Here is a 26,107-nt window from a genome sequence, read left to right on the forward strand (position 1 = left end):
CAAGGTGCTGCAGAACCAGAGTCGCGTCTCGTGACCCGGAGTGTGGATAATAAGATTATGATATATTTTTTTTGTGTGTTCCAATTTGCTCAAATAGCAAAAGAAAAACTCCACAATCGTGTTTCCACAACCTTCTAAAAGAGAAAAAATGTATAACGGCAGTCGGAATTTTTTATTTTATTTTACCGTCACTCACAAAGCCGCTGTGTTAGAAACACCCTCAAGTTATCGTTAAGTAGTTTTTTTTGTATCATTTGATGCAAAGATAATATAATACAAGGTATAGTGTCATACATGTACATAAATTTATTTATATATATATATATATACATATATATATATATATATATATATATATATATATATATATATATATATATATATATATATATATATATATATAAACTTTGCAGGATTTACGATGACCGTTAAAACCACAACGCATCATCACAGTCTGGGCAAAGAGTCCGTAAAACACCCTCACAGGTCACAGCTGGTAACTTAAAAAAAATAATAATAATAATAATTATGCAAAGGTAATATAATACAAAGTATGGTGTTATAAATGTTCATAGGCCTACTTATAAAAAAATGAAAATATAACAAAACTTTGCAGGATTTACGATGCTGATGACCGTTAAACCAGGTCAAACGCGTCATCACAGTCTGAGGTAAGGGTCCACATCATCGAGGGCTTTATTTAGCAGACATTTTCTCCTCACAGCTTCACCTCAACAATAACTTTGCAAAACTATCGTCTTCACCGCCCGACGAGAGCCACGGCGCACTGGGTAAACCAATTTTCACGTCATTTGAACGATCTTTATGTATATGTTGTGGGTCTATATTCTGCAGAAATCCCATATGTTTAGTGACAGAAACAGATACGCTTGTGCCATGACTAATATAGTTTCGGTTTTGTACGAAATGATCAATAGCTTTCTGTCTTGAATGGACTCGGATGAGCTCGATTACAGCTGTTTGATGATGGCATACGCTTAATAACATACATTCAACATGAATATATGTTGTCTTGAGGAATATGAGCTCGTGTGGGAGTTTTGCTGCGTATGGGGCGTTTCTATCGCATCTGGATCTCCATTCATGGCTAATAAACACTGCGCATCTGTTTTATTATACATCTGGAAATGAAAGGATGAGCTGTGTGTTTGTGCGTTATGAAGTATGTAAGATTGTACACGCAAACATAACGAACGAAACCCGACACCAGTATCCAGATTGCGTTATTGATTTAGGCTATACAAGTAATCTTAGAGACATCATTCTTGATATGGACAATAATGTGGAATATGTTCTCATCCGTATACAGGTGCTGAAATATATAAAAAATATGTGGCTAGTTGTCTCGTTTTTCTCCAGTAAATATCAGGTTAGAAAGGTTTATTTTCCTTTTTTTGTAGACACATGCATTAAAGACTTGTTTACAAAACTATTAAACATTAGACACAGGAACTGTAGTGGGGCATGTTGTCACAGTGGTCATCTGGTGTTTATTGACTAATAACTTTGTATGAAACATGAAAAACCAACTTCTAAAATATATCCATTAATTACCATTAAATAAACAAAGTAAAGAATTTATGAATAAAAACATTCATGAGACAAAAAAATTAAAAAAGTTTACTTAATGAAATGACAACAAATCAAATCTGTGACCATTTCTCGCATATAAATGTGACAACTTGCTTTGACCTGATCAATATTTTGTTACACTTTATTTTAAGGTGTCAGTATTACAGTGTAATTAAGTACTGAGTAATAATAAGTAACTACATGTACTTACGATAGGGTCAGGATTGGGGTTTAGTTCAGGGTTAATTGTATTATTACTACAGTACATGTAGCATGTGTAACAATGACACTGTAAAAAATAAAGTGTTACCTTATATTTTTGGTAACACTTTACAATAAGGTTCAATTTGTTAACTACATTAGTTCACATGAACTAACAATAAAATACATCTAAAGTAGGCCTATATATTAATATTGGTGTTCATTTTAATGCATTATTAAAATCAAAAGTTGTATTAATATTATTTAATAGAGCCGCACTTAAAATGAACAGCTGCATTTCTATTAACTAATGTAAACAAAGATTATTAAATATTGTGTCAAACATATTGCTCGTTGTTAGTTGATGTCCTGTAATGCATTAATGGGACCGTAAAGTGTTCCCGCAAACACACACGCTTTAGTGAAGGCGGTGGTGAAAACAGTAGTAAAACTCATGTTTGTCGTCAGTATTTTCCAACTAAACTCATCATCTGGTTAATAGAGACTCCAGGACCTGGAATAGATGAGATAGAGCTCTTCTCATCCAGGGACTCACAGTCACCTTAAATAAGACAAAATAACATAAGCTTATTATTTATCTCATACACCACTGAAAGTTAATGTTAAGACATTTGTACATGTTCAGGAAAATTAAGTATAATAATGATAATGTTGTGAATAACTTGTGTAACACTTTATAACACTGTTCCTTCATTAATGAATAACTACACAGGATCAAACGAGTAACGCACTATTAACACTCTCTGCTATTAACCAAGAAACTCAGATAAATGAGTTATGAGTAATAGCGCTCAGATGAATGTGGAAGTTCACTATTAGATAATCAATAACTGCTATTATTCATACCTCACTGAAGACTATTAACCCCTTAGCTGTCAACCCCCTTTTTGAGAATGGGGGTTAAAATGCACTATTCAAACTTAAATGGTTGTAATTCAAGAATGCTTTGGAATATATACCCAAGTTTGGTCTTGTTTTAAAGAAAACACTCAACAGATTATTGCTGAAGTGAGAACACTTCAAAAAATTAAAGTATGAAAAAGTTATGGAAGTTTAAATTTACAGTAAATCAAATATACTGTACTATATATTTTTTATTTTATATAATATATATTTTACAAAATATTTTTTAGTCTAAAATTACTATAAAATCAAAGCCATAAATCTAACCAAGTTATGTTCCAAATTTGAAGTTGATATCACAAAAATTGAAGTTCCCATGAGATTTTGTTTAGGCGTAGTACCAAAAATAGCCACCGGGTGCCATTGAATTCCATTGAATTTAGTTGTATACATTCTGCCTTAACAAATTAATACATTTCTGTCCAAATATCAATTCTGTCACAAAATTTGGAACCTTGAGACACAGACCTTTCTGACAATATGTGTTTTGTCAAGATTAGAAAAGGTTTTGATCATAAATTATGAAATATAATGATGTCTAAAAGGGGAGGAGCCTGATAAAATAATTTAGAGTTCAGTTTCTATGGTAACGCAACGTTCAATTATAAAACGGTTTTCACAGGATGAATTGTGAGTTTATCAGCTTTCAAATGATACCTAATTTATGATAACTACTAGAATATGTGATATAATAAAAAAGGCGATAAAAAAGATAATATTATATTTTAGAGGATAATATTATAATTTTTAGAGGATAATATTATATTATAATTTTTTATTGAAAAATACTAGATTATATGTTTTATTATGAAACTTTTAGCATAAAAACAGAAGTTTCAATGATTAAAAGTGGGTGCATCGACTTTTTGTGACAAAGGTCAGACCTCCTGTTATGATGCAGATTTTTTGAGGTGCACTCTTGTCATAAATTCATCAATTACTCTTCCTACATAATTTGTAACACAAAACAGGGGTAGAATATCTATTTAGAAGTCTTTGACCTTTCCAACGATATATAATTTGTCATAATTAGATTAGGATTTAATAGAAATATAGTGAAGTAAAGTTAGGCGTCCCGGTAGCGGGACGGTGACAGTTCATTAAGAACTACTATATTCAGGTTCATAATTAATATTAATAATGTATAATATAAGGTAATGGTAACCCATTAGAAGTGTTTCTACATCTTTCTAAAAGATCTACTCATTATTTGCATCAGTATCTAAAGTGAAAAACATGATAAATATCTAGTAATTACTTAATTCATTGTAAGTTTTTGTGTTTTTTGTAAAGTTTTGAATAGTAATTTCTTCCGATGGATTTGGTAACACATGATTCATTAATAGTGTGTTCCCATGATCTGCGCTTCAGAATTAATTAGACATTATGCATTATTAATATTAATTATGAACCTGAATATAGTAGTACTTAATAGTCTTCAGTGAGGTATGAAAAATAGCAGTTATTGATTATCTAATAGTGACCTTCCAAATTCATCTGAGCGCTAATACTTACTAATTCGTTAATCAGAGTTACTAGAGTGTTAATAGTGCGTTACTCGTTTGTCCCTGTGTAGTTATTCATTAATGAAGGAACAGTGTTATCAAGTGTTGCCATAACTTGTTAAATCCATGTTATATTTAGGCTATAAAAAAACTGATGAAGAAGTGGAAGAAGTGCAAAGGGTCCATGCCCTGTTTTGACGATGATCTGTTGGATTCGACCGTTATTTGTATTTCCAACACATGACATATCTCAACTTTGTAATTTGATGCAATTTTCTGAAACTTTTGCATAATAATAATGTAAGTAGAACAGTATTTTAAATGGGTTGCATTGGTTTTGGTTGTTTTATGAAAAACTATGTGCGCATGTAAACGCCTTGATGTGAACAACATCTCCACATGGATCATTCTTTTTTATGTCTCTTTTATTATACAAAAATAAATGCACATTAACTGTAATGGATACATTTACACAAGAAACTCCTGAATTTATTAGGAATATAAAATAATAATAAAGAAATATTTAACTGAATAAATTATTCATAACTGGAATAATCTCCAGACTAAGCTTGGCGTTTGAAACCTTGCTATGAGTCTGATCAACCTGAAATCCGGTATATGATCCGTTAACTTTCCCGACTCCACTAATTAGCCGGATCCGTCGCTAAACAATCGAGCACAGCTTAAGATGTCAGTCAGGGGTGTGTTTCCCGTACAGCGCCGTAACTCGTGCTTCACTACTGTAGTGAAGAAATCATATAGTCACGACTGTTTCCCCAAACCGTATTGTCGCAAACCTGTCGTTCAACCACGCTGGTTAATGATGTCACGCACGTGGAGGAGTAATAACTACTTTTAATGAATCTGTTTGAGTTCGAATTAATGCGAGATGTTTTGTAAAATTACAGACATGCATCTGAGGAATATCTCTCATATTTCTCAGTTATTTTGCTTTATCTCCAGATTCAATCATAGACTCGTTCTTACACTAGAGCTCGTTCACACATGCGCACTCTTCAAACACTACGCTTTAGATCTCTCCACAAACTAAAAGACGTAAATGACATTTGTATGTATTCTTAATTAAAGACACAGATTGCACTGAATGTCAGCTTGCTTATTTGGCTCAAGATCAGGATTTATTGAGTCCACATGTCATGCAAACATGAAACTGCTTCTAACCACAGATCGAGATCTGTCACTCACACACACACCTCTGCGATGATGTTTGCGAATGTTCGTTGGACCGATGGTTTCGGGTAACAGCGACTCGTTAAAGGCACAATATGTAAGAATTTTTCGCCACAAGAGGGCGCAGTTTCCAACAATAACACAGGCGTAGGTTGATGACGCAGTGATGAGCTGAATGATTGGACTTGCTGTCACGCTGATGGATCTAATAATGTTTATGGTTGAGTGGAAACATTCATGTTTTTTAACATTGCAGTGGTATGAAGCAGGTCGCGATTGCTAAAGAGACAGATATCACACGCGAGTCCCGCGGATATAAAGGAATAAGGACATTTAATTCTACCGAACTACCGCGAGTGCTGGATTACTCACACAGGTCAGTTTATTAGACGAATTAAACTTGAGATAACGCAGCGCTGCTTCACTCGGTCTAACGTTACACTATCACACTAAACGGCATTTAAATGTGTGTTGAAAGTTATAATGTTATACTACGTGTTAGTTCGTTTGCTATACGAAACTAGCAGCTAGATCAACATTAGAATGAAATACTGACCATATTCTAACATTTCATCATGTTGATATAACATTGATTTGTTTTATGTACTTTTGCTCACCTGTCTAATAAAGCTGTCGTGACTCGTGAAGCTCTGTCGAGTCCAAGTTAGTCGCGGACGCTAGCTCTCGGCATCTCAAAAACGCACGCTGATATTGTTCCTCATTTTAGTTCTCCTTGTTTGTCCCAAAGTCTGCTTGCCATGGTCTATGTTTGAAAGAAACAAGAACTGCGTGCCGCTAAACGTTACGCACTGCGCAGTTGTCCACGTCTGTTGCCATGGTTACGTCATGGCTAAGGCAGTGTGAACGGAAACCGAGGATAGCGCGGATATTGCGTCATTGACAGGCGGCATTTTTTTCCGGGACGGCCACTTATTTAAAACTGGAATTTCTCTGAAATAAAAAATCTTTGGAGACTTTTGGGATATTGTTAGTACACAACTGCAGGAAATATTTCACACTGTGCAAGTGATTTTTGGATATTTTATTACAAAATTGTTACATATTGTCCCTTTAAACTGCTGATAATGGCAGAACTCGCGACCGTAGTTGTCTAACGCTGCTTCTGGGAAACACACTCCTGATTATCAGCTGAACTGTTATTGTGTTTCTCTCCAGTGTCTCGGACCTGTGTTGAGGGATCAGAGATGACGTCCGCCTGCAGGACCTAGCCCACGAACTCAGACACAACACACAGGAACATGAGTGAGGTTGATGACACGAGGACCAGAACATGTCTCTAAACAACTTCTGGAATTTGGAGATTGTGGTCACGATATGTCCCAGAAACAGTCTTTCTAAGGCTGTGTTCACACTTGGCAGGTTTGGTTGAATTCAAGCGAACTTTGGTGCGATTGCTCTGTTAGTGAGGTTCATTTGAATAAATGTGAACGCTGCCGTCCGAACCAAACAAGCGGACCGAACCGCGTGTCCTCGCAGCAGATCTTCCTTACAGAATTGATAAGCTCTTTACCAGATCTCAGGTGGTAACAACACCATATGTACGCATTTAACCCAGCACACAACATTGTTTTGGATGTTCGGTAAGTTTTTTGTTTTCAGAGTTAAAAATGTCAGTGTGAACGCTATGTGAACCGGACCGTTTTCTGTTTTGAAATGAAAGGATGAGCTGTGTGTTTGTGCTTTATGAAGCATGTAAGATTACACGCAAACATAACAAACGAAACCCGACCCGATTATCCAGATTGCGTTATTGATTTAGGCTATACATATAATCTATGAGACACTTGATATGGACAATAATGTGGAATATGTTCTCATCCGTGATGATTTATACAGATGCTGAAATATGTAAAAGAGATTTGGCTAGTTGCCACGTTTTTCTCCAGTAAATATCAGGTTAGAAAGGTTTATTTTCCTTTTTTTGTATAGACACACACATTAAAGACTTGTTTACAAAACTATTAGACATAGACAGGTCCAGAGATATAAGCTCATCATGATTTATGGTGTTCTGTGGGTCGGGCTGCTGGTGTGTGCGCTGGACGCCGGGGCCGCTCTCAGTTTCACGGGTTCAGACGGACAGTGGGCCTCGTTTCCCATGTGGAACGCTTGCTGTGAGAGTCACATGAGCTTCAGCGTGAAAACCAAGAGTCTGAAGGGCCTTCTGGTGTACTTTGACGACGAAGGCTTCTGCGATTTCCTCGAGCTGCACATACACACGGGGAAACTCCGACTGTGCTTTTCCATTTTCTGTGCCGAGCCGGCTTGCGTGCTCTCAGATGTTCCCATCAGCGACGACCAGTGGCATTCGGTCACGATCCGGAGGAACTTCAGAAACACCACCCTCGTCGTTGATGAGGAGAGGAAGTGTGTGGAGGTTAAGTCCAAGCGCCGGGATATGACCGTCTTCAGCCACTTGTTTTTAGGCGGGATTCCTCCCGAGTCGTTACCGCTGACATCGGACACTGTGAAGGATCACGCTCCCTTCACGGGCTGGATAACAGCGCTGGAGGTGAACGGGTCTGAGCCCGTCCTCATGAACAGCGCCGGGGTCGACGCTGAGCTCTGCGGATCCGACGACATGTGCCTGAACGGAGGCGTGTGCAGGCTTTTGGACGGCCAGCCGACGTGCGACTGCTCTGAAACCGGCTATCGGGGAACAGACTGCAGTGAAGGTAGGAGATCTGCATTCAGAAACACTGATAAAGGTGCAAGTCATGCGTAAACCAAGACTAATTCATGCATTTCTGCGTTTATTTGAGTCTAGATAACTCTAGACTCTTCTCATATTAAAGATGCACAAAATCGAAACATTTTTAAATCCACACTAAAAACTCACTTTTTTAGGTTGGCTTTTTCCTAATGGTTTTAATTATTTTGAATTCCAGTGTGTTCACTTTAAATTTTTGTGTAAAGTGCCTTGAGAAGCTGCTTTAAAGGCGCTATATAAAATAATGTTTATTATTATTAAATACATTCTTATGAACATCTACACTGGCGAGCAAAAGTTTGGAATAGTTATGTTTTTGCAAGAGTGTCTTCGATCATAAATACAGTTAAGACAGTGAAATATTATTACAATGTAAATCAGCTGTTTTCTATGTGAATATATAGTAAAGTGTAATTTATTCCTGTGATCAAAGCATCATTACTCCAGTCTTCAGTGTCACATGATCCTTCAGAAATCACTCTAATATGAGGATTTATTATGAATATTTCTGATCATTATCAATATTGAAAACAGTTCAGATATTGGTGGAAACATTAATACGCTACCATTTAAAAGTTTGTATTCAACATTTCTAATGTTACAAAACATACACTCACCTAAAGGATATTAGGAACACCATACTAATACTGTGTTTGACCCCCTTTCGCCTTCAGAACTGCCTTAATTCTACGTGGCATTGATTCAACAAGGTGCTGAAAGCATTCTTTAGAAATGTTGGGCCATATTGATAGGATAGCATCTTGCAGTTGATGGAGATTTGTGGGATGCACATCCAGGGCACGAAGCTCCCGTTCCACCACATCCCAAAGATGCTCTATTGGGTTGAGATCTGGTGACTGTGGGGGCCATTTTAGTACAGTGAACTCATTGTCATGTTCAAGAAACCAATTTGAAATGATTCGAGCTTTGTGACATGGTGCATTATCCTGCTGGAAGGAGCCATCAGAGGACGGGTACATGGTGGCCATAAAGGGATGGACATGGTCAGAAACAATGCTCAGGTAGGCCGTGGCATTTAAACGATGCCCAATTGGCACTAAGGGGCCTAAAGTGTGCCAAGAAAACATCCCCCACACCATTACACCACCACCACCAGCCTGCACAGTGGTAACAAGGCATGATGGATCCATGTTCTCATTCTGTTTACGCCAAATTCTGACTCTAACATCTGAATGTCTCAACAGAAATCGAGACTCATCAGACCTGACAACATTTCTTCAGTCTTCAACTGTCCAATTTTGGTGAGCTCTTGGAAATTGTAGCCTCTTTTTCCTATTTGTAGTGGAGATGAGTGGTACCCGGTGGGGTCTTCTGCTGTTGTAGCCCATCCGCCTCAAGGTTGTGCGTGTTGTGGCTTCACAAATGCTTTGCTGCATACCTCGGTTGTAACGAGTGGTTATTTCAGTCAAAGTTGCTCTTCTATCAGCTTGAATCAGTCGGCCCATTCCCTCTGACCTCTAGCATCAACAAGGCATTTTCGCCCACAGGACTGCCGCATACTGGATGTTTTTCCCTTTTCACACCATTCTTTGTAAACCCTAGAAATGGTTGTGCGTGAAAATCCCAGTAACTGTGCAGATTGTGAAATACTCAGACCGGCCCGTCTGGCACCAACAACCATGCCACGCTCAAAATTGCTTAAATCACCTTTCTTTCCCATTCTGACATTCAGTTTGGAGTTCAGGAGATTGTCTTGACCTGGACCACACTCCTAAATGCGTTGAAGCAACTGCCATGTGATTGGTTGATTAGATAATTGCATTAATGAGAAATTGAACAGGTGTTCCTAATAATCCTTTAGGTGAGTGTATATGCACATAGAAAACAGTTATTTTAAACTCCAATAATATTCAACTGTTTTTACCGTATTTGTCATCAAATAAAAGCTGCCTCTGATGAGCAGAAGAGACTTATTTTTTAAAAACATAGAACAACTTAATTAATCCAGTCTTTTGACCGCCTATTTATTTGCATAAATCACAGAGATCTTTAATGTTTGTAATGCACTGTCTAATGCTTTGCTTTCGTACAGTAAAATAAGATCCAGGACAGATGAGCTCAAGTTTTCCATTCATTGTCAGCTTTGATTATAGTACATAAATTAGCAATTAAGGTTTAACTCTTTATTTTACAGTGTCACTGTTACATATGTTACATGTAGTTACTATAGTAATAAATTATGCGTAATAACATGCAACTAACCCTCAACCAAACCCTAATCCTAACCCTATAGTAAGAACATGTAGATACTTAATATTACTTAATTACAGTGTAACAAAGACACCTTAAAATAAAGTGTAACCCAATTATGTGAGTGTATAATGTAATTAAATGTGGCATATCGTAATTACAACGCTGTGTTTTATAGTGCAGTATCGAATACTGTTGGTCATTTTTGTAGATTAGCTTTAGATTGGATCATTCAGCAAGAGTTATTATGATGTTGAATAACGTCTGGAGTCTCTTAAAGGTTTCTCTGGTTTGAGTTCATTGGCATGGAGGCGGTGTGCAGACAATAGAGTCATTAAACACTGAGAGGATCATCATTAGTGCCATCAGCCTCAAGCGCAGGAGAGAAGGTGTTTTCTTCTGTAGGAACTACACACATTATGAATATTAACACATCTAATGTTTCTGTCATCAACAGCAGCTGTTTTGCTGCATCCACCACACTTTATTATCAGCAGCAGATCTGACGAGCACAGACTCCTTAATAGATCAATACACTAATCGCTGATATCCGACTACAAATATTGGACTGTGAGATTCAGATCACACAAGTCTGTAAAAAACAACACAAATCATATTTTGCGTAAAGAAAATTAATTCTGCTATTTTGCCCTTAATTCTTAATTCACTATTTTGTGGTTTATTTGAAAAAAAATATATATTTTTCATAATGAGCTCATTGGTCACACTTTTAATTAGGGTCCAATTCTCTATTAACTGACTAATAACTATGACTTTTGCCTCAATAAACTCCTAATTACTGCTTATTAATAGTTAGTATTGTTAAGTTTAGATTAAGGGATGTAGAATATGGTCATGCAGAATAAGGGATTAATTTGTGCTTTATAAGTACTAATAAACAGCCAATATCCTAGTAATATGCATGATAATAAGCAATTTAACCACAGCACTGCATTAAAGTAAAAACAGAAAGAAGACAAACTAATTAATTATGTATTAATTTATATAATGTTTAAAGTAATTAGTGTTGTGTGGTTGTATACAAATAATACATCTTTACAACATTAATTCATTTTTGTTTTTGGTTGTTTATACATATACAATGTTTAACATTAATTAATGTCCTTTAGGCTACATAATACTTAATTTCACATTATAAAAAGGTCCAGCCGTATCATAATACTTGTATTTAGTAAAGAGCCCACGATCATAGATCCCACTTTACAGGAATGTACAAAAAACAACAACGTTTTAGAACAGAAATATACTTGCATTTGTACATCAAAGATTCATCCATTAGATTGCATTGCTGTTTCCAACCCATCTCACCTCAAAACAACATTTCTCAGGAGGAAGAAATGACTAATTTATTTGTATTTGAGTTAATAAATGTTATAAAGAGGTGTTGATCATCACCTATACATGTTAACTAATGCATCAGATAATGTTAATGCACTATTTAATGTTAATAGATTAGATTATTTAGATTAATCAATGCTGTAAAGACGTTCTGTTGGCTAGTTCTTCTTAACTAATGCATAATGTAGTGTTAATGAAAACAGCCTTATTGTAAGTTTTGCCTTTAATGAACATTATTAAAGCAGGTCCAGAATATGATTAATCCTGTTCAGACCAGTATAGCAGTGAAGTCTAACTGGTTTAGTATACATATAACAATTGTGTTTCAAAAAGATGCTCAGGCTTAGTTTTATTTTAGATGAGTAGTGGTAATACATGCAATTTTGATCCTCTTCTGTATTTTCTGGGAATGCAGTCATATGATTATTACATGTACATCTGCCTGCTGTCAGTCATTTCTCTGCCAGTCGAGATGGCTTTACAAACATTGTATTACACAAGAGTATTCATCATGAAATATCAGATGAAAACATTCATTACATTCCAGTGCCTAGTTGCCTACAATCAGTTTAGCAGCGTAAAATACCCTGTCTTAAAAGAAGAAATTGGCTGAAAAAAAAAATACTCAAGTGTAACTACCACTTTAAACAATAAAAAAGGGGAAGGACAATTCTCCAGGGGTGAAGCCACAGCACTGCCTGCCAAACACCAGATAAATATAGGGCGTTTCTCCAGTAATGTCATTTATAATTATATCAAAGATGTTTTATTTCCTCAGTGAATGAGTAACAGGGTTGTATTAACCTTGGTACAAAAATAACCGAAATGCCATGAAATTTAGTTCATTTGCAAGAACCGTCCAAATGAACTGATTCACTAGAATGAATCAGATTTTACAGCTCTAAATGAAAATAGAAAGCCACGAATATCTTTGTTTACCTCATGTGATATAATACATGCAACACAAATATGACAATAAAACAGTTTTGATGTGCAGTTTTGAGAAGCAAACCAAGCGATCGACAAAATCTCCCGTCTCATGTCAGATTTACATGGAAAATAACCTTTCGTTTGCTTGTTGCCTTATCACGTCACAACATGGCGTTGTATATAACCAGTGTTGGGCAGTAACGCGTTACTGTAACGCAGTTACTTTTGACAGTAACTCATACTGTAACGCATTACTTTTTAAATAAATTAACTCCGTTACCGTTACCATTCGGTGCGTTGTCCGTTACTTTTTAAATGAATTCATTTTGGCTGAAGTGTAGCCTACAGCCTAACCTTACAGCAGCGACGCATTGTAGGATTGGTGGTAGGGTTGCCACCCGTCCCTTAAAATACGGAATTGTCCCGTATTTACAAGTAAAATGATGCGTCCGTATCAAATCAATAAGGGACGCGATTTGTTCCGTATTTTACATAAGGCCCACACATAGCCTAGTTGGATAAAAACATAGGATTTACTATACTAACACCAAATAGCCTATAAAGAAATCAATTTCACAATAATGTTACATTATAATTAGAATCAAATGAATTTTGTCCATTTTCTAAGCTTAGAAAATGCACATTTATACGGGCTGAATTTTATAGGCCTAAAATATTGTTTAGTAATTATTTAGTGTAGTTTAGTTTAGTTTAGTTCCTTTATTGTCCACAAGTGGAAATTTGTCTTTGGCTTCACTATACACCACACACAAGGACATCACAAACATAAAAATATACATAAAATAAAAACAGTAACATTCCCATGCAGCTATACATAGCTTACATATCCACCCCTACTCATATTCATATCTTCTCAGCATTTAAAATTCGAATAGCAGTTGGCACAAATGACATCTGGTACACATTTTTACTCGCCCTAGGTTGTCTAAACCTTCTCCTCGATGGAAGCAACTGAAAGCTAGAGTGTAAGGGATGAGAGGAATCCTCTATAATAACCCATGCCTTTTCTTTAACTTTCAATAAATATATCTCATTTAATTGTCTTTGTGTCTTACCTACGATTGCGCTAGCTACGTTAACCACCCTAGACAATTTCTGCTTGGATTTAACAGTCAGAACTCCATACCACATAGTCATATTAAAAGACATAATACTCTCTACAAGATTCTTATAAACCATTTCTAAAATATTTTTGCTCACACCAAAGTGTTTTAGCCTCCGAATAAGATGCAATCTCTGCATTGCCTTTTTAAAAATATGTTCCACATTTCCAGCAAAACTCAAGTTACTATCTATGAATGTTCCCAGGCAGGGCTGGACTGGGACAAAAAATTGGCCCGGGCATTTTGGCCCAGACTGGCCCACTACATATGATCATAATCACAACCGAACTTTGCACGCCCTTGAATATGTATACCAACTCCTATTAAAACCACTAATGCCATAAGTGAATAGGAGTGAGTAAGAGTGATGAACAGATGAAATAACTACTAAGTTGAACTATACTCCACATTGATGAATCCTAAAACAAGCTATAAGCTGCACTGGGATAGCAATACCGGTTCTTCCCACAGGATTTAGTGAAATCTGTGGTGAGTGCACCTCTGTCCCTCTAGGGGGGTTCGGGGGCATGCTCCCCCGTAAGAAAATGTTGTGCTTTTTAATGTTAAATTCATCAATCTGGTGCACTTTGAGAGTTCAAAATAAAGAGCTCCAACCCATATTCAGTGTGCAAATTGAACAAAGAAAAGTTGTGATATAGTGTCTGTCTACATTACACTACTATATAATTATAGTTATAATATTAATCCCATGGCAGTAATAGCCATATGTTGTAAAACAAATGCACTGAAAAATAAAAGCAACGCACATGATCTTTTATTTTGACGGAAACGGCATCGAGCTTTTATTTTGGCGAAAAACATGGTTTCCAAACTGATTACTCATTATTTTCTCATTACAATTCTAATAAAATGTGTAATCGTCAAATATGCAGATGTGGAAATAATGCGTAACTGGGTAGTGGGTTCCTACATAGCCTAAGTGTTCTGAAAGTAGCCTAGTTCTGCTTACCACAGTTCTGCACTCACTTATTTCTCTCCTTATCCTCTATCCTCATCAGACACTTGAAGGGCCTTTGAAGGTTTTTTTTTTCACGCTATTTCTCCGCACATTCCTTGCGTTTCTTCTCCATCGCTCTGACTATTTTGACAGAGACACACTGGCACTGCTCGCTCACTCAGAGCTGTTTGGGGGAGGTGTTTAAAGATGTGATTGGACCAGCCCAGTGTCAATCAAGAAAATAACCAATGGGCCGCTGATCTACGCGTTTTGGTCTGTGAGAGAAAAAAAAAAACCTACGCTGACTTTTTTGTCCAATGCATTACACCGGCAATTAAGCAAAACTAAACGCAATGGGCCGCCAATGTACGAGTTTTATGGGCCGTTCAGACAAAAAAAAAAATTTAAAGGAGAACTCCGGCGCAAAATGAACCTTTGGTCTAATTACACATTGTTACCTAGTCAACCGTTATCTGAGATTTGTTTTCATGATTATCGAATGTAAATAGTTTTATCTCTAAAAACAGTTTAGCCTATAAAGCTAGTATAACGCTAGTATATTGGGCATAGAGTAATGACAAATAAAAATCGCTAGTTAATACCACTAACAAGGCTCAAAATAGCCCCACACTAACACGGTAGCATAATGAGGGTCCCTACCTTCAAACCGAAGCATTGAGAACTTTGTCAGTGTCCAGACAGTTTAATAAGAAGATATTTTAAACATACAGTCAACTTCGCGTATTCAGGCAGAAGCCATCTTTGAAATACAGTCTCTACCAGTAGATCTACGAACGCCGATCCAAGTGCGCTGGTGAGATGTGAACGAGCTATAAGTTGTGATAATGTGAGCGCGAACAGCAGGCTTGGATCGGCGTTCGTAGATCGACTGGTAAAGGCTGTTTTTCAAAGATGGCTTCTGCCTGTATACGCGAAGTTGACTGTATGTTTAAAACATCTTCTTATTAAACTGTCTGGACACTGACAAAGTTCACTGACCCTGACCTAATTTAGCGTTCTTAATTCGACTTCTAAGTTCCTTTCTTTTTTCTCTAAATAGTTCATTATCACCTTTTAAGAAAGCAGCTTTTTTCTCATTTAGACAAATTTTAAGTTCTTTAGTGAGCCACAACCTATTATTTGGATATATTCTAATTGTTTTTGTTTTAACACAATTATTTTCACAAAAACTTAAATAAGATGTGATAGTGTCAGTAATTTCATGTACATTATCACATTCATCAAAGAACAGTTGCCACTCTGTTTCTTCAAAACAGTCTCTAAGCTCCTCTTTACTCTGATCCGTCCACAGTTTTATCTCTTTGGTCACCGGTTTCTCTTGTTTCAGCTTGGCTCGATATTTAGGAAGCAAATGTATAATGTTATGATCGGACTTCCCCAGGGGGGGGGCGGGCCACAGCCTTATAGCCCTCTGATATGTTGCCAAAACTGATGAAGTGTAGGCAAATATCCCGACAAGTCATGGGAGTTCATATCCCCAAGAATTAAAATTGGTTGGTCAGAGGAGCGTGCCAAAGCGTTATTATAGCTGTCCGTTATTTTATTTGCGGCTTCCACATTGTCTGGTCCCGTAACATATATTAAAATGACGGTAATCTGTCCAAATTCCCGTGGTAAATAAAATGGTCTAAAAGACACTGATAATAGCTCATAATCTGTGGTACACATTTGTTCATGGATCTTGAAATTTGTTGCCCATCTTTTGTCCACAAAAATACAAAGTCCTCCTCCCACAGACTTGCAAGACTTAACTTCATCTCTGTCGGCTCGAATCATTGTATAGCCATTTAATGAGATATCCTGAAAGTCTTCCTTCAACCAAGTCTCTGTGAAACATAACAAGTGACTTTGCCTAAAGTCACTGTCATAGTTGACTTTCACTGCTAATTCATCCATTTTATTCTTTAGGGAACGTACATTAGACAAGGTGATTACCGGTAAGGGAGGTTTGACGCCTCTTCGTTTGAGCCTTTGACGTATCCCACCTCTCGATCCTCGTTTCTTCTTGGATGGGCGTGTGCATTCTTTTGCCCTGGGATTCCTAATCAATCCTTTACAATCCTCTGGTAAATTCACCTGTAGCCAACAGGGGCGAGACCGGGATAGAAGTAGTAGCTAAAAGTTCCTCCCTGGTGTAAACGAAGACGCCATTTATGTCCACTCCTGAGCCAGCCGCGATCAAACATGTAGCCAGACATGCCGCTATCCAAACCAAAAACCAGCGAAGCTTCATGTTGAGTTAATAAAAAAATAAAAAAATATATATAAAAACATAAAACAAACAACAAGCAACTAAACATGTGAAGCGTGTGAAGCGAAGCACTGGGTCAGCAGCAGAGCCGCGCCCCTGAAGTTTAACTCATTTTTTATGTGAATTACACTGCGCAAACTACTACCCACCGAATGAAGAAGGGTTGGCTCTCAGTCTCCACAGAACAAAATATTCATTTTATTTTATTTTTAGTGTTCGCATTTATCAGGAAAAAACAATGTTACGGACGTGACAGTTCTCCGTTACGGACGTGAGCGCTCTGAAAGCGGCACTAAAAGATGCTTTAATACTTTCACAGAGACCTCAAACAGAAAGCACAAAAGCTTTCTTTAATGTGAATTTCGTTTTGTATTAATTGTATCTTAATTTTAATCAATGTTTCATCAACCAATTGCCTGGATTTAATAAATAAGAAGCAAATATAGCAGACGATAGATAATCACGAAACGGAGGCGCCGGCGCATGAACTGGAGCTCGTCTCATAAATGAACCGAAACTCGGCGTATAAGGTAACCTACTTGCCTCACAGACATGTCTACTTTTAAACAGAACAATTCAAAACGAAAGAAAACAGACTACAGACTGCTCTCTGCTTATGTAATCCGTATGAAATGTGCATTTCTCTCTGGCGCGTTCACTACTGCGAAGATCGCGAGTCAGTGAGTCACCTCAGAAATCCTATTCAGTTTGTGCTGGTCTGACTTAAATAAAATAGTGTTTGAAAAATACTTTCTGTTTAAGTCAGTTTTGTGTTTGTATAGACCATAACTCATAAAAGGGCATTAATCGGAACATTAAAGAATGTTTTTTTTTAAAGTAACTAAAAAGTTACTTTTAACAGTAATGCATTACTTTTTGGTGTAAGTAATCAACAAAGTAATTGAGTTATTTTTTGAATGAAGTAACTAGTAACTGTAACTAGTTACTATTTCTTAGTAACTAGCACAACACTGTATATAACAGCATCTTTTCTTCAAAGCATTTGGTTCAAGCTCATATGAAATAATACTGGGATTATGTATGCTTTTCATGTTATGAAAATCTGAGGTGTTATTTTACCTAACAACAGATTATAAAGTTAGATCAATAGCTACATCTTTCACCATAAATCAGTGAGCTTGAACCGCAAGTCTGTTTATCACACTGCTGTATCTAGTATATATATATAAAGCTCAGAATGCTGCTTATTATTTGAAATTCGAACTTTCCATTAAATTATTTAAAAGCTTTTTTCATTACTTTGATCAGACGGAAGGATTACAGGATTTGGGCCTCGGTCTCCATCTCTCACACACAAATCACTTTGCTTTGAAAAATAATTACTCTGATGCACTGATCTCTGCTGTAATTCTAGATATCAAACATCACATTATGGACAACTTTTACTCAACATCTATCTTTCTGATTAATTTTATACATCAATGATTTATATTTTTTATCCTTTACTCTATGCTGCGGAAATGTTATTTGATACGTTGTTATTCATTTAAATGAATTTAGTTCAGGGCAACTGTACTGGCACAGCTATTTCTGCATCATAGCAGAGTACAGTTTCGATTTCTAAAACAATGTAATCATTTATTGATAACAAATCATTATTCTTATACCAAACAATGTAGTTCTTTAGCAACATTTGGAAGAATTAACTCCAGCATCCCTGCGGAGGATCCTACAGAGGATAGGATGAATGGATGGATGAATGGAAGGATGGATGGATGAATGGAAGGATGGATGGATGGATGGATGGATGGATGGATGGTTGGATGGATGGATGGATGGATAGAAGGATGGATGGATGGATGGATGGATGGATGGAAGGATGGGTGGATGAATGGATGGATGGATGGATGGATGGATGGAAGGATGGATGGAAGGATGGATGGATGGATGGATGGATGGAAGGATGGATAGATGGAGGGATGGATGGATGGAAGGATGGATGGATGGATGGAAGGATGGATAGAAGGATGGAAGGATGGATGGATGGATAGAAGGATGGATAGAAGGATGGATAGATGGAAGGATTTATGGATGGAAGGATGGATGGATGGATAAAAGGATGGATGGAAGGATGGAAGGATGGAAGGATGGAAGGATGGATGGATAGAAGGATGGATGGATGGATGGATGGATGGATGGATGGATGGATGGATGGAAGGATGGATGGATGGATGGATGGATGGATGGATGGATGGATGGATGGATGGATGGGTGGATGGAAGGATGGATAGATGGAAGGATTTATAGATGGAAGGATGGATGGATGGATGGATGGATGGATGAAAGGATGGATGAAAGGATGGATAGAAGGATGGATGGAAGGATGGATGGAAGGATGGGTGGATGGATGGATGGATGGATGGGTGGGTGGATGGATGGAAGGATGGGTGGATGGATAGATGGAAAGATTTATGGATGGAAGGATGGATAGAAGGATGGATGGATGGATAGAAGGATGGATGGATGGAAGGATGGATGGAAGGATGGATAGAAGGATGGATGGATGGATGGATGGATGGAAGGATGAATGGATGGATGGGTGGATGGATGGATGGCTGGATGGATGGGTGGAAGGATGGATGGGTGGGTGGGTGGGTGGATGGCAGGATGGAAGGATGGATGGATGGATAGATGGAAGGATGGATGGATGGATGGATGGATGGAAGGATGGATGGATGGATGGATGGATAGATGGAAGGATGGATGGATGACTGGCTGGATGGATGGATGGATGGATGGAAGGATGGATACGTGTTGCCATGATTTCCAATAAAGAAGTCTTGAATAAGCAAATACCTGAACTTACATGCGGTTCATGGAGAAATGTTTGGCCTGATCCTTATAGTCAATAGCTATGTTTCCATCCACCTATTTTTATGTGCATTTTGGGATATCACATAAAAAACTGAATAGAAATGGGCAGGGTGCGATTTGTGAAAAAAACAGAGGGGAGGATGTTTTGAAAAAGTTTTATTCATAAAAATAAATCATGAGAACATGAACTTCATCACTGCATTTGCAGGAATTGTAAAATCTTTTTTCTTATTAACTCATGAAGTAGCCTAACGCAATATTTTTACTCTATAGCTTATATGAACTGTGATCATGCAGAACGAAAAAACACGCAAGAATTAAATCCCCCTCCCAGTACCATGGATAGTGCCACTAGGCTTGACATGTCAAAAAACTTATTTATGAATGGCAAAATTAAATGCCACAACGTAGTGTCAACTTAAACATAAATAGGCTATAGTGTAGGCCTCATCATACTAGGAAAACAGTCTTTTTCTGCTTTCCTGTGGGAAAATCCGCAGCTTTCCAGTGGGTGGTCCATTTCGGATTTTATTGTTCTATCGCACTGACAGTTCACATTACAGCGCTTTACTTAGTTTAGGCTAGGCTACTTCTATCAGTCTGCTGAACCATGGATTGATTGCAAAGTTAAACCATCACAGTAGAAACAGTTGTACAGCTGTTAAAGTAACAACGTTAACGTTACATCGCGATGCTGAGCTACAGTGAAATGATAGAAAAGACAGATGCATTATCTGTGTCAATTCACGTCTACCGCGCTAAACGCCTCCGACACACAGCTCCACAGCCCAGTCTCGCAAGTGTTGATAGGCTATTACTCGTGAGGAGTAACCAATCAGATAGCGCCGTGGGCGGGACATTGAGCAAGTCAGAGCCAGCCGAAGGAGCGCATTTTAAAATAAAATTTACTTTAATCAAACCACGGACCCGTGATACGTTTTGTGATCCGTCTCCCCACTATTGTAGTAGCACTGATCACTTTAAGGGAGGGATAAAAATAATTAAGCAGAGGCAGGGATACTTTGACCAGAAAGGGGGAAATCCCACGCATCCCCCCCCCCGCAAATCGCACCCTGGAAATGGGCATAAAAAATGCATTAACTCAATGGAGTTGGATATACTCGTTATTCGATAAGAAACCATGTGCATAAACTACGATGGAAACATATTTACGGAATAGTTCTTTGATGTCGATGGCACGGCTTAACTGGACTAAACAGTGGACCAATCGCATTGCACAGAATCTGAGGCTACGTCTACTTTAATCCAGATAAACATTAATATCTATCGTTTTCAAAATACCTCTGTTTTCACAGTCCACACTACAACGTGAAAATGCCTTTTTCATATGTATCCACTTGGGAAAAAGTGTTTTCAAAAAGCTCAGTTTTCGCTGGACAAAAATGGCGGGTCAGTGTGGACGGAAGGCCAAACGTTTTATGAAAACGTATTAGTTGGACAAGGCCCAAAATACTGTTTTGGTTGTTCTGAAATGCCTGAGCAAAGTCTGTCGTCAAAGGGGTTCAGTATAGTAACCCCCAGAACAGCACGCATCCGCCTCTGACAGCAAGATCTTTATGGCGTTTCCTCTGCACGCTCTGAGGCGCGAGCAATTTAAAGTTATTATATACAGTGGCTTCTCCTACTTCAGCACCTTCCATTATTCTTGTGCCAGTTTATCAAGAAGTGACGATTTTGTTCTCTTTTGCTCACTGGATTGAAATGGTGCTTTATTCGCAAATGTTTTATGCGATGTTCGAATTTTGCGCACAAGTTAAATTTACAACTTTGGATGGAAACATAGCTATAGATTACCAGACACCTCACTGAGGAGAGACTGCTGTTAGAAGCTACTGCTGATAAATGCAGATTCTATGGCTACGTTTTCACTACTGGGTTTTCGTTTTGAAACGCATTACTTTTGCTACGGTTACGCCTGCCGTCCACAGTTCTCCAGAGATTTCGACCCTCGAAAACGAAGACTTTTGGAAACACTTCAGACCCCGTTTGAGTTTAAAAACTCCAGGGTTGTGTTGTGTTTCAATGTGGACTTTTGAAGACGAAGGCGTTGCTGCCCACATTCACTCCCTGGTTGGGTCTTCTGGATCATTGTGTATCCTTCCCTGATTCGTCAAGCCCCTATCACATGACCATAACACTCATCCTCGAGTGGCTTATTTCTTAGTATAAAACTGTGTCTTGTGTTTAATTCATGCATTATCTCAATCACATCCTCAAGCATCATGATGACTTAGTCTCAGTTTACTCCTGGCCAAATGCTTTGCTGACTGTGCTCTTGTTTTCCTTTAAGGTCTGGGACACCTCATGATGGGCGATCAAGGTAGGGCCTCTGCTTCTTTTACACTTTTGTCTACCTTAGTTCTGTCCTGTCTTTTCCCCTCAGTGCCGCGAGCTACTTAATGAATTCATTGAATTAATTGGTCACGGGAGTTCTTCATTATTTGGTCATAAAGAAGTTGACAGACTGTTGTTGTGCGCCAGTAGCAAACATGGGTTTCATTTTAGATGATCAAAAATACACCAATAATCATTAGCTGAAACAGGCATGTTTCCATAAGGGGCAAATATCTTTTGAAGTTGGAATATTCAAATAAATAGCTGTAGGCCTACACTATAGAGTGCAACAGTAAAAACGCCATTCATGTTCTCCATAGGGAAATTGATTTTTAACTATAACTTGTTAGAAACCTTTAATGACAGCCAATCAATAGTATTTGCTTGTGTTGAAGGTATAAGCCTGCATTATTTCAACTTGGTTTTAAAATAATTGTGTTTAATAGTGGAATTCATTATGAAAAACTACATTGGCCATGATGCTGTACAGACAATTCCAGCAATTAGCTACGTTCACACTGTCAGTTTTTAGGATTGTGTTGTGAACTTTTTCTTCTGAAGTGTAGGAAACTCAGAAGCGAAAACCAGGAGACTTGGTGGTATCTTCAGCAGGATTCTTTATTGGGAAACACGAGCTGTTGGTAGCTGCAGTCATTCGTCAAGTCTAAAAACTAAGGGAATCTTACATTGTAGTTTATATACATTTCAACTGGGTGGGATCAATTACATAAAGGGGGAGTGTAAATGAGTCAGCTCGTTTGCAGAGATTTCCTGATCTCATCAGCATAACAGTGTCATGTATAGATGGTGATCCAATCAACCTGATTAGATCACTCAAATCTTAACATTATCATAGAGACAAAGGCCCAGCTGTACTTTGAGAAGTGACAAAAGGTTTGTAAAAGGTTTGTAAAATACTGTGTACAGTTTAAATACTATTGTATTGGAACTTAATTAAACATTTAATACATTTGTAACACTACAATGGACAAACACATTTACTGACAGGTGTGCGTCTCAATGTCCCGTTCACACAGCAACTTACAGTAGCGTCTCGAATACTGTCTGCATGAACGTGCAACGGGAGTCAAGCCCGTATTTGTAACATTTGTGTTTAGTTCTGTTTAGTTTCAATGTGTTTAAGTTTGGTTTTCCATGTTTCCGTTTGCCTGTGTTGCTAGTTAGTCTCCATAGTTGTTCATTTAATTTACGCACCTGTTCTGTTATACGTTGATTATTCACCCGTGTATTTTAGACCTATTTAGTTCCCATTCAGTCAGTCACGTTCGACGTTACATCGGACTGGCGTCATGGGGTCTCACCTGGGAGCCCAATCACCTCCAAAGTGGTAACAGAATGAGCCAATGAACATTGTCCAGTGAGATTTGCATGCCAAGTCACACCCACCCGCACATACGGGTATAAATAGGACTGGCATTACTCACTTCATTCATATTTTGCTTCGGAGCCGAGCGGTTGTGACAGCGATTGCTAATTCCATTCACCTTCTAAAGAAGAGTAAATTTCTACAAAGGGGAATTTTAATTACTATCAGGAGAAACATTCCGAAAACAGCTATTTTAATTGCTATTTTGCCTGCAGCTCGTTGTGGGATCTCTCTTCCGGTGAGAAGGCGCATTCCAGCGGTGTCTGCATCCAGCTTGCTGTGCACACAGTGCAGCATTCACCCCAGGGTGTTTCAGCTAAAAGAGCAAGCGCGAGCGGTCAGCATCTTTTTCAAGATGTCTTTCCGTTCGTGTGTTTCTGGATGCTGTCGTATCCTGACTTCATCTGACGGCCATGATCGCTGTCTCTCCTGGGCAAACAGCATGCTGAGAGAGCATTCGTGAATGGTGCATGTTCTCACTGTGAGAGCATGTCCATGTTGACATTGGGGTCATGACCCGCCATCTCCTCCTCTGCGCTCCATTTATATCCTGGGCGAGCTCAGTCGGAGACTCCCTCCCTATACGGTCCAGCTGATTTGGAGCCGATTCGGGGACACACAGGTAGACCTGTTTGCCTCCCAGGAGTCCGCCCACTGCCAGTTGTTCTATTCCCTGACCGACGGGACCCTCGGCATGGATACGCTGGCACCACGCTGGCCTCGGGCCTACACAAATATGCGTTTCCCCCTGTGAGCCTTCTCGCACAGACACTGTGCAAGGTCATGGAGGATGAGGAGCAGGTCTTGTTAGTTGCGTCGTACTGGCCCAACCAGACCTGGTTCCAGAACTGATGTGGCTCACGACAGCCCCTCCCTGGCCCATTCCTCTAAGGAAGGACCTGCTTTCTCAGGGACGGGGCACCATATGGCACCTGCGTCCAGACCTCTGGAACCTCCATGTGTGGTCTCTGGACGGGATTCAGAGAACTTTAGTGACGTACCTCTAGCGGTAGTCGACACTTTCACTTCAGCTAGAGCCCCCTCTATAAGGCGCGCTTATCCGCTTATGGTTTGAAGTGGAGTCCTATAATAATGAGTAATACCGGTCCTATTTATACCTGTATGTCCGGGGGAGTGTGACTCGGCATGCGCGCATCTCACTTGGCAATGTTCATTGGCTTGTTCTGTTACCACTTGGAGGTGATTGCGCTCCCAGGCGAGACCCCGTGACGTCAGTCCGACATAACGTCACTGTTCCCTCCATCAGGGAACGGGGGTTACATTAGTAACCTAGACGTTTCCTTAGATATACTCCTGGAACCAGCGCTGCTGAAAAACTGGATGGGCACTAATGCATTATTTTGACACTGGAAAAGACCTTTTTTTTATTCAGGTCATTTACTTTTCATATTCTTTTGAGTATTTGTGTGTATCATGTCTGATTCAACATTCTCTGTTTAGCTGTGAACACGACTGTGAACAGTAAGTGCATCATTACATCATTACTCGATCTGTTAATGTTTGTAGGCTATTTACTAACATTATTTAACAGCAAAAGAGCATTTAATAGGGGCTGTAAGAGTCATATGTTATTTATTTCTTATGTAGAGGTGGAATAAATAATTGTGTGTTAATAATTTAATATGTATTATATTTCATATTGATGATGATGTCATTTCCGGCAACAACCATTAGTTTTTTGTGTGATGCAATATTGGAGCCATACAGTTTTTTGACTGTGTAACATTTTTTCCAGTTAATTTAGTTAAACTTTATTAAACTTTATCTAAAATAAGTTACTGGACTACGGGATGTTATTCAAGTTCAAATCACACTCACACATGAAGAAGAAGCAACAAAGATGAGAATTTAGCTGGATTGCTATCAAAGGGGCTTTTGCTGGACATTGTTGTAAAATCAATATGTCTGTGCATACAAAATAATATATTTTCCAGAAATCTTTGGAAAAAATTCTCAATCGACCTCCAATTTAATGGCAGTGGGTTTTGCACAAACAAAACACAAAAATGTAAAACATACCTTAATTTGCTATCTTGGCCACTCTTAAAGGCACACTGTGGAACTTTTCAACCTTTATAATATATTACCAAAACCCATTGAGATGGTACATCGACTTACAATAGGTTGAATGACACGTCTGCCGAAGCTTGAAGGTGTCTGTATCGCTTTTACTGGCACTATGTAACTTCGGGTTTCGGGTAGGAACCCGAGCACAAAAAGAACTACAAAATTCGACCGCTTTACGGCATACGTCACTTCCCCCACCACCCCAACTTCCTCAAATTCTAACGTGAGAGCTCAACTGGCGTTTGATTGCCGGCGTCTGTATGTTGTCGTCATGGCTGAATCAACAGCTACTCGGAAGAAAGCGAAGAAAGCAAAGATTTTGTCAGAGGAGACCAAAAAAGAAAAAGGGAGAGTTTAAAATAAACATCGGCATAAAAGTGTATATATAATGTAATATTTACTGCGAATTCGTGTAACAAAACTGATATAAGTCACAACATACT

At 38.3% G+C, this 26,107-nt stretch overlaps 1 protein-coding gene across 17 annotated transcripts in view; it reads left to right on the forward strand.

Moving 5' to 3' along the window:
* The first annotated feature begins 7,445 nt into the window (after positions 1-7,445).
* nrxn1b (neurexin 1b) overlaps positions 7,446-26,107 on the forward strand; it is a 148,499-nt gene continuing 129,837 nt past the window's right edge. For all 17 annotated transcript variants that reach the window (XM_056270173.1, XM_056270178.1, XM_056270179.1 and 14 more), the window contains exons 1-2: positions 7,446-8,110; positions 22,146-22,175. In XM_056270173.1, coding sequence (XP_056126148.1) covers positions 7,534-8,110; positions 22,146-22,175 — 607 coding nt within the window. In that variant the 5' untranslated portion in view covers positions 7,446-7,533. The remainder of the gene's footprint in view (positions 8,111-22,145; positions 22,176-26,107) is intronic.

This window comes from Rhinichthys klamathensis, unplaced genomic scaffold, assembly GCF_029890125.1.
Source record: "Rhinichthys klamathensis goyatoka isolate OS25496 unplaced genomic scaffold, OSU_Roscu_1.1 h1tg000298l_1, whole genome shotgun sequence".
Lineage (NCBI taxonomy): Eukaryota > Metazoa > Chordata > Actinopteri > Cypriniformes > Leuciscidae > Rhinichthys > Rhinichthys klamathensis.